This window comes from Actinia tenebrosa, unplaced genomic scaffold, assembly GCF_029948245.1.
Source record: "Actinia tenebrosa isolate PJP-AT-01 unplaced genomic scaffold, QUT_ActTen_1.0 PGA_scaffold8__29_contigs__length_14323225, whole genome shotgun sequence".
Taxonomy (NCBI): domain Eukaryota; kingdom Metazoa; phylum Cnidaria; class Anthozoa; order Actiniaria; family Actiniidae; genus Actinia; species Actinia tenebrosa.
This window is the reverse complement of record NW_028292585.1, coordinates 3122531-3133037: the sequence shown is the minus strand read 5'-3', so window position 1 is coordinate 3133037 and position 10507 is coordinate 3122531. Positions and strand designations below refer to the sequence as shown.

Genomic DNA, 10507 nt, shown 5'->3' with positions numbered 1-10507 from the left:
AAATGCTTCATAATTTTATTTAATCCTTAAAATTATGCTTTTAAAAAATAACTAGTTTTAAAGATAATCTCCTATTATATTAGATATTATGACGGACTGGTCAGTTGTAGGATATATTATTTGTGCCGTCTTAAAAGGAAATTGTGCCAATTGTATCAAAGGTAGAAAGGTGGTGACCTTGATAAAGACTTTTTTAAGCAGTTTCAATAATATTGTACATATAATTTCTCTATAATTGGAAGGTATTCGCCTTTGTGCCTATGGTGCACAGGCACGTTTACCTTTCAAAATGGCACAGGGAACTGTGAAGGGGACTGTCGTTCGTTGCTAAGAAAAAGTAAGCTATGTAATCTATTTTACAAATAAATATCTTACCAACTGCTTCACAATTTTACACAGAACTGCCTATATAAATGCCTAAGGAAAGGTACCTTTTTGTATTGCGGAGGGAGGGAGAGGGAAGACAGAGAGATAGATACTCTTTATTACTGAGGGAAATAGTAATCACAGAAAAAACTGTACTCTCCCTTATACAGCCAGGTGGTCTAAGAGGGGAGGGTCATTAAGTACAAATTTGAATATTTTATTTTGACAAAAGCTGCTTTCTTGTTACCTTAATTTGAGGGTCATAATTTACTTATTGAGTGATCAGGGTAGGGCTTCAACCATTCATAAAAAATTATTGGGAATTCCCCAGCCCTTCCCCCATTGGGAAAGGTACCTTCCCTTTAATGTCTATTATAGATCTTTCCTCCCTGTTTTACTTGTACAGTAGAAAATAATTCCAGATATGAAAACTCCCAAGGTGTTTCCTAACATTCCTCCAATGACGCAAGGGATTGGCCAAACCTGGAAATCAATTATACTTTATTGTAAAAAACTGATTCGACAATCAGCTTGTAAATTTGGATGCATCACTTCCTTGAGAATAATGATCTTTGTTTAGGTCTTATTCATATTTTGTTGCTACTCATGCATTACAAGTAAACAAAGACAGAATACTAAAGGAATTGACAGACGATGTGAAATGGAATGACAGAAAGAGAAAAGATAGGTGTATTAGGGATGTATTACTTTATTATTCTTTTGGAGTAAATGTGGATAAGTGAACCCTCCCCCCCCCCCACAAAAAAAACTTTTTGCTAAACCTGTGTATATGGCAGTAAACCCCAATGAGAAAACCCATATGAGTGGGTTTTGGGAGGAAAAAAGGTACATTGCACCCTCCCCCCCCCCCCCCCCCATGTGGTGATGTTCATACTGACCTGCCAAGGTCTATCCCAGTCCAGTGGAATAGGAAACGCACCTAACCATGCACCAAATACAGTCAGTGTCATACAGCACTGGAAATACGACTCAGCAGTGCATTCGAGCCTTTGAAAATAAAATGACATTTTATACACTGTTATTATATAGTTAGGATAGTACGAGCGCGCTGATTGTTCAAAAACTGTGCTTTATTAGTGAACGGAACACAGTGCTGACACCATTTGCGTGCAGGAAGTGCTGCTAGATCCTGCAACCATCTTTCTTTTTGAGCAAATAAATTCAATACCAAAATAAAATCAATGACTATACAAATAAAACAGGTTTTTCGGTGGTCCATTTGGGTAATAAAGCACTTAGGAAGCGCACTCACCTACAGCTTGTGCTTCTCCTTACACTCCTTTCGTGCTTACGTCACTTCTTGCATGCTTTATTACTGAATGGAGCATGGAAAAAGCTTTTTTATTTGTTAAAGATTTCTGTAACTATTAGCAATTCTGAGGTTGAGGAGAAAGTGAGTAGCATGCAGTGCATTGTGGGGCTGTTTTAGGGAACATATTTCCAAGATGGCATCTATTTTGTCCCCTAAATCAATCCCACAATGCATTGCAATGCTGACACAATCCAGTTTTTCCTGAACCTCAGAATGCCTTATAGACTACATGTGGATGATAGGAAAGGACAGATCGTGGTAGGAATGGTACTGAGCCAAGAAAAGAAAAAGAAAAAGAATTCTGACTTTGTTCCATTTTATATTCTCATGGGAATAACATGGCCAAGGTGTGAACCACCCTGTCAAATGTGGCTATTGAAGAGCAGAGAAATTTAGAAGAAACATGATAATTTTACCAGTTGCTGATAAATATTCTGTACAAAACATCAAGATTGGCTCCTAAGATACAACATGGTGGTAAGAAGCACAGGACAGCCATGACAAGACCCAACATCATTGTTTCATCTGTTTTCCTGGAAAGTTTAGACAAAAATAATAAGAGATCAAACAACATATATTTCAGAAAAAAATTATGAAATGGTGAAATGAAATGGTTATATAAGGTTTATTTTTACCAGAGAGGGGGTCAGGTAGTAGTAGTGGAATTTGGTTCAAGGGGGATAGGGGCAGACAAAAAGGATTTTCTCCCTCTTATAGCATTTTCTCCCTACATAAAACCAACATCCTGAATTCCAATTTGATTTAGCCATACCCTAACTTAGTCCAGACGTTGTACTCCTTCCTTTGCCACTCTGCTTTTATTTTTGGGCTTCCTGTGTTGAAGCCCCCCCAAAAAAGCGGAGTGGCAAAGGAGAGGGTGCAGCGTCTGGACTATATCCTTACTAAGATCAGTCTGTAGGTTGAGGGAAATTATCTATAAAATTGATGCTTGGTGTTTACTAAACCCTTACTTGTGGAGAAGGAAAACTGAAGAGTGACAGAAAAGATTCCTTGAATCAAGTAGACAGCATAGGAAACCATAAAAAACCTTTATGATTTTTAACAAGTCTTGCACTTACGATAGGAAAGGTGCTCCATATAACACAGCAATAACGTAGAATATCAAAGTACAGCTCCCAACGATAAAAGGTAACTTTGCCAATTGAACAAGCTGAAATAAAATCCATCATAAAAATCATGCACGATAAAATATTCAAGTTGAATGTCTTAAATTTTGCTAAAAGTTGGGAAAACCCTAAAATATTTCAATACATACCTCTATCAGGAAAACCTAATATTAAATAAGGTTGACTGGGGTTTTCAAGGGGCTGGGGAGGGGTCTCCGACACGACTGTTTGCAACGACTTAGATTAACCTCTCCAGCCCCCCCCCCCCCCCCCCCTCCCCTTCAGCCATATTCATACTAGTCTATAATATTTTAAAATCTAAAGCTACCTCCCTAAGATTCACTGTTGCTTCTTTTGTTTTCTCCTAGAAAGGAATCAATCTTGTCAGTGCGTATATTTTAACACTTACGCTCCATCGCGTCTTGGTCTTTGACATCAGAATACAAAGGCTTAAAATACTATAAACAACAACGAATATCTTGAAGGAAAGTGTTGGACTGGACACAAATGATACACTTGTTAAAAGATAATTAGCAAACAGGCTGGATATAGTGGTTATTGTTAACTGAATTATGCTTATTATGGCGATGTCTTTGGCGACAGTTCCTTCGTGTTTGTCCACCATCTTGGAATAGATGGTCTCGTTCTGGTGACGAACACAGGAAGCCCATAACCTTGATATAGAAGGAAAAAAGGAGGTAAAAGACTGAAAGTTCAGGATAGAATGAATGAAATGAATGATAACTGAACGAAAGTAAAGGAAGGAAGGAAGAAAGGAAAGAAGGAAGGAAGGGAGGAAAGAAGGGAGGAAGAAAGGAAGGAAGGAAGGAAGGAAGGAAGGAAGGAAGGAAGGAAGAAAGCCAAAACAAAATAATACAATCTACGGCTTCATAATATCGCTTTTAATCGTACTGTTTATTCGTTTAAAAACGTCTCGGAACTAGGCACCAATATTCAGGTGATTGTCATAATTTAGAATGATAAATAAGCATGTATGTTTATTGAATATGGTCATGTTGTCTAGATCTCGGTCCAACATAACTATTAAGTACTCAAAAATATTGGCCTTTTACAGAAACTGAATTTAAGACCTGTTTCTCAATAGGCATTAAAAGAATCATTTTTGTAAAAGACTGAGTTGGCGTCGAGAAAGTAGACTTCTGTATTATAGAATTTAGGCAGGCGATCTTATATGGGACACTCACTGAGTTGAACTGATAACGTTTGCACTGAATATATGAACATGCCGCCAGGTTATAAATGATGATCCAGAGAAGGACTGATATGCATGTGGACCAAGGAGATTTTGTCGACTCTGATTTGACGAAAGAAATGGAAGAACGTAAAAGAAAGGGAAGGAGAAAGGAAGAAAGAAAAGAAGAGGTAGAAAAATGAAAGATGAGAATGGGGAGAAAAATGAAAGAAAGATAAAGCCGTGAAAAAGTACTAAAGGATGGAACTAAAAGAGGGAGAGGGAAAGGAAAAAAGAAAGAAAATGAAAGAAAGAAAGAATGGAAAAAAGAAGAAAGGAAAGAAACCCAGAAAGCCGAACAAAAGAACATGGAAAGAAGGAAAAAATAATGAATGAATAGTAAGACAAGCTATCATATGATAATGGCTTCATGCACTTTTATTCTTACACTTCAAAAGAACCACTTATGCTACATTTGAGTCCTTTGCAAAAAGCTACTTATACCCAATAATACGGTATAAACATAAGATCACTTCAGAAACTGCTAGTAAATGCCTTGATTAATGTATATAGTAAGTAAGTATTATCTTCGCGGGGTTCGATTTTCTGCAAGCAGGAATATTCATTTCAGTCGCTTACAAGTGCCGGCAACTACCTTACAGTCTCGTTGCTAAGCTAAGCTTTTTATAGAAGTGAAAGCAACCTTTTTAAGTCCACAGCACACGTTTATTATAGAATAACATTGTGCAGATTTTAGCTTTTTTGACACTGTACTTACATTTTCAGTACTTGAATACTTGAAAATACTTGTCTACTGAGGCTAGATATAGAATTTATCTTATTTGCTTTTTCCGATCCCTTTGGCAAAGTAGATCGTATTCCCTGCGAATTCAATTTCACTGGAACCTGACCAGCTTTAAGGAGCTCTCGATGAGATTTCGGTAAGACTGAGATAAAAGTTTCCCCAAAACTAAAGAGCTAATAGAATGGATATAGATTTAATCATTTAGATTATTGTCTCTTGGAGACCCCCATCAACTATCAACGACTATCCTTTCAACCTGGGGACTGATAAATCAAACCATTTTAGCTAGAGGATACCTTAGAGTGTTGATCCGTCATGGATTCATGTTCTAATTGAATCTCATTTTAACTAAAATTTATCTCTGGCGGCGAGGGAGTCACCTTTAATGAAGAATTAAAGCACTTTTCCATAGTCATCCCCGACACATTTGACAAACTGTTCCGTAAATCCTCTAATAAACACAGGAAATAGGATTCAGTTGTGAAATTTAATGTAATAAGATAGACGTCGTCAGTCTCTCGGCATCGATTCATATAAAGAGCAAAGCCAAAGTGACTTTGAAAAAGCCTAGGATAAGGTGGGTATATTAATGGTGTCAAAATTATTGATATGCAAACGAGAGAGCCAATGGAGCTGCAGTAACAATCAATTTATTAATTATTATTTGTTACTGACTCATGCATATTATAGTCCACTTATGACGACGTACCGTGATGTTTCGGGTTTATACAAGAATTTTTCCGAAGCAGCGTTTCAATTTAAAACCAGGCCGATGTGAGCATTCTCACGATAATGATTTTGACTTTGAACGACGTCTTTATTAGAAGTCTAAGAAATCGATTTTAAAAGCTAAAGTGCGCTGTTCTTTGGATTTTTGAAGCAGTCATTCATTGAACATGGACATGGAAGGACAAGAGTTTTGCTGATACGGCTTTTCGTGCTGTAGTAAACCAAAGTTAAATTTTTTTGTAATATGTCTGATACAGAAACTACACCAGCCAGTGTTGGCCAAGAGATATGGGCTGCTGTGTCGGTAGTATTTTGTATTGCTGTTATTTTGGTTTTTTTCTTTATCCTGTGCTGTGCTTACCGTCGACATAGAAGGATCCGAGACTTTAATATGTTTGGCGTCAGTAGCCTACGAGAAAGACATACAAAAGCCTTCGTTGTTGAGAATGGAGACACGCTTATATCCGGATCCAGCTAGCTGAAGAGAGATAAAGAGAAGTAAACAAGTAAACAAGACTGAGAAGTTAGCTTGCATTTGAGATTATGCAGACGAGCCTTCTTGGACTAAATAGCTAGGTCGGTATAATAAAAAATTATTCAGTACATTCAGCCACATAAAATAGTCAGTAAAAGTAATAAATGGCGCCAAGAGACCGTAAGTCGGCACTGGGAAGCTAGTCCAAAAAAGAAGGGGAAAAACACTGATAAAAAAAAGGTCTTATGCAAAGAGATCGTGCAAGAAACCAGCCAAGTTTACAATGAATATTATATTTCTTTAAGGAAATGATAACTTCAAAAAGAAAAACTACAAGTTAAGTGAAGAAGAAAAAACTCTTTCAAGGCGTCGGAGATGGATTTTTGGTCTATCCAAAAAGCAGAAGAGAAAAGCGGAAAAACTGAACCTGTAAAAAGCGGTTCTTGATATTAAGTGAAAAATGAATTTTCCAGTATAAGCAGGGAAATTGCTAAGATACCGCGAGCAACACTGCCAATGGAGGGGGAAATAGAATAAGCCATAATAATCAGACTTACAAGAAATTCATTGTAATTGGCATTTTCAGAGGTCGGTTTTGTTAATCTTTTTATTTTATTTTTAGTTAAAAAGTCAGTTAAAATAATCATTGCTATAAAAAAAGACCGAGTATAATTAGCAGTTCAGCTGTCGTTTTTGTTTTTCTTCTTTCCTTACAATCAGCTGAAATAATTAATTTTTTAAAGAAGGATAATAGTAAGCTTCTTTTTTTTTTTTTCTTTTCTGATTTGTTGAATGAAACCAGATTTTATTGTCTGATCTTTTCTGGAATCGTGCTTTACCCACCAAGGAACCAACTGACTGTGTGAAAAATAAATTTTTATTTTTGCTTTGACTCGATATATAGTAGGCATAAGAAGTTCTTCAGTAATTAATACTGCCAGCCAGTCGGGTTCGAATTTATTTTCGACACGAAAAAATGGTGTGTTTAGATCCTATTTTGTTAATTAAAAATCATGCAAATTAACAGTGGAAAATCCAGTTCTGTGTTTGTTTTGTTTTTCGTCGAACAAAGTGAAGATTTAAAGGTTTTCCGGTGCCGAGTAATTAAAGTAAATGACTCCAAGATAAACTGCAAAAAGGGAACAAAATATTTCAAAATCGACTGATTTTATTCGTAGAAAATTAATTTGATAAGGGCATATACATGCGAATTATATGAAGTTGATCTGACTGACAACATATGTGACAGAAAGGAAGCTTAGTCGAATAGAATAGGGACCTATCTTAGGCTATTTTTTCATAAAAAGATTTATCACCCTGGTATGTACTGATTACGGCTTTTCGTAAATTGACGTGAAAGGATTTTTAAAAAACTGGAAAAAGTTTCGATTTCAGAGATAACGAAATCTGAAAAATCCAGTATGTATAAATTGCTTCGATAGGAATAATGTCAAAAAATCGACAGGTTGATCGTTCGTACTGTGTTGAGAATTTAAATAAGATAAAATGCGAACAAATAGAAGGAAAAATTCATTAAACCAAGGAAGTAAAGTTAAATCTGAATGTATATTTCAAGTGTCAATAGAATTTCTAAGCTACTATATTATTGTTTCTCAAAATTTCTGATTCTGAGATTAATTATGAAGGCCAATAAGCCTCCCACGAACGTCTTTTTTTTTTTTTTTTTTTCAGATTCCGTGTTACTGCGGTTAGACTTGGCTTATGGCCCGGGTGTTTTCATAGTTATTTCGTCTAAATGCTCTGAGTTTGGTCAAAGAATTAAATTACGACGAGGAAATAATGAATATCCATTTTCGCAGGTAATGACATGTTATTGAATTAACGTGTTTTTTAGGCGTTAATAGTGCCAACTTTGGCTAATAAGCATTTAGTTCAGTTTAGAGTGCAACTCTTGCCTCAAGCAAAAATGAATCAAGGCTTTGGGGAAAGCAAAAGTAGAAATGATGTTGAAATATTGAACCTAGTTTTTAAATTTTGATAATGACTGATTTGAGTTTCTATATGAAGCAAAAAATTTGTTATCCATTGGCATTCCCTTCCCGTATTGATTCTGTTTTCAAAACTCTAAGCAATTATTACAGTTTGAAAAGGAATGTATCTTGAACTTTCCCCTACAATTAAAACTGAAAACAACAACAACAACAACAACAACAACAACATACTAATGAATATTTTGCTGCTAACGAAACTTGCGATTCTCGAGAAAAAGACAATCATTACCCTTTCGTGAGCGACAAGGTCATTCCAAAATTTTAAAAATTATTACAACCTTTTCACACATGAAATTTTCTTGACCAAGTTCATGACCGATATCGATAAGAAAATAACTGTCATGCAAAGAAAAACCATAAGAAAAGCTGCCAAAATCATATCAAATCAGCTTGAAATTCGCAGATGATCGCCCTTATTTTCTTTTATACAACTGAAAAACTAAGTTTTGCAAAAACAGCAGGTGACGTCATAGACTCATAATAAAAGTATTCTGGTTCTAATCCTTGATAATATGGTTATGACATCATCATACACTGTCTACGCCATAGTACTAATCGTTTTACTTTAATCCTAAACATTGTAGGTTATATTATGTAATTTTCAAGCACCTATTACTTCAGTGTATAGACACCGAGGCGACGCTGTTTGAGGCTTGTACAAGGATAAAAGAATAAGAGAGTAAAATTCACATCTCTATACTTGACACCACTGACATTTCCTACAAGCTGTTTATATTCCTGTACAAATAGAAGCTAAAAGAAGGGTAAATATTAGAACGAAAAAAGGAATTTTTAATAGTAAACGCCAGGTACCGACAGATGCTTTTGTTCACTATCGAAACATCCGGTAATAAACGTCCATCCCATCTACGCTGTGTCCCATCTTGTTGTTTTTTCTTTTTCTTTTTTCTATTCAGTCAAGTAATAATAAACCTAATAACAGCTTTATTTATCCAACTTTGGATTAAAAAATATACAATGAAAAAAATAGTAATAATTAATCAAGGCTTACAATTATAAAGTTAATTTACTTATACATTTACTAATAAATATATGGTGATATATACATAGTAAAAACATTATTACCAAGGAAAACCACGACAGAAGAACGAAGTAGGCAAATTTAGAAAATGTAAAAAATAAAAAATAAAATAAAATAAAATAAAATAAATAAATAAATAAAATAAAACAATATGAAAAAAAACAACAACAACAAAACAACAACAACAACAAAAAAAAAAAAACGCATCACCACAGTGTTATTTTGTATTTTGTTAATTCACTTTATAAAAAATATTGCTGTCTTATATATTATACGTGTTAAAAATGAAATACGACGGCAAAAATGTTTGGGATTTTTTTCTTCTGCTTTTAATTATGTAATTTTTGAGCAAAATGAACTTGTATTACATTGTACATTGTATTGAATAACTAGCTACCGAGGAAGGCAACAAACTGTAGGTTGTGTAATGGAGAAAATAAGGTAACTACGAGAAGATAAGCTACATGAAACCTGACCAGACTAGACACACTACAGCTGAACTTCCATCAGGTACAAAGCCAGCGTTATTAAATGAGATAGAAATTAAATCCAAAGGAATATACTGATATGTATCGCGCACAATTGGAAATTCAGTTATAAATAATTCTGCTTGTCGTAGAAGGTAGCTTATCTTACGATGGTACTTTTACTGGCACCAACGAATCGCTCTATCTTATTCGAATTTCGGACATTTACTTAAATGACTGTAATAATGTCAAAAAAAAGATTGGAAAAATATTATTGATAAAATACTTAGATAAAATTACATACCACATACGCTTCCTGTGATTTTTTTTTTTTTTTTTTTTTTTTTTTTTTGTAGTGTGCGCGCACGCGTCTGCTGTCTTGTTATAAGAGCCCGCCAAATTCAGGACTTTCTTTTTACTTTTTTATATTAGACCTTCTCCTCACTGAAGAGTTGTAATCCTAATTTTTCGAGTGAGTTTTAAGAAACGTTTGCGAAGAATTTACATAATTTATTGAACAATGTTCTAAATGATGTTCTATGAATTTCAGACGAAAAAGCCTCGAGGGAAATAACGGAGCTGTGTTACTTGATTACAGAGTTATTAACCTTATTTTAGCGTCAGATTATTCACACATACCATCTCTGAAGTAAAGAATGCACAACTAGCAGCAGTAAGGGGGACTCGCGGTCAATGTCAAAGATTTACGGGTTTAACAGGCGGTTTAAGGAAGGCGCCGGCAGCGGGAATAAGCCGCGCGATAAGTCCTTACTGCTGCTAGTTGTCGAACCGCAAACGGAGGTTAAAATATCCTTTACATATAGATGGACACCATCACAAGCATTCGAAATAAAACTGTGCGCCGACTGCGAACTCAGGTGTTGGATCGCCTGGATGCTGACTTTGCCTTCACAACATTTATGGAGGGAGATACGGACGAGACGATGACAGAAGAAAGG

At 35.3% G+C, this 10507-nt stretch overlaps 1 protein-coding gene across 1 annotated transcript; it reads right to left on the bottom strand.

The window, feature by feature from the left end:
- Positions 1–3470, bottom strand: LOC116286668 (GPI ethanolamine phosphate transferase, stabilizing subunit). Its single transcript, XM_031693237.1, has 5 exons — positions 3236–3470; positions 2779–2870; positions 2116–2232; positions 1266–1374; positions 1–849 (listed from the first exon to the last, which is right to left on the bottom strand). The coding sequence occupies exons 1-5, from the start codon at positions 3449–3451 to the stop codon at positions 739–741; spliced, it is 645 nt and encodes a 214-aa protein (XP_031549097.1). The 5' UTR covers positions 3452–3470; the 3' UTR covers positions 1–738.
- Positions 3471–10507: the final 7037 nt, after the last annotated feature.

Coding starts and splice junctions, on each gene's coding strand:
- LOC116286668 (XM_031693237.1), bottom strand. CDS start 3,451: ATGGTGGACAAACACGAAGGAACTGTCGCCAAAGACATCGCCATAATA. Junction 2,871..3,235: donor AGACCAAGACGCGATGGAGC/GTAAGTGTTAAA, acceptor ATTTTATTTCAG/CTTGTTCAATTGGCAAAGTT. Junction 850..1,265: donor ACTGGGATAGACCTTGGCAG/GTCAGTATGAAC, acceptor ATTGATTTCCAG/GTTTGGCCAATCCCTTGCGT.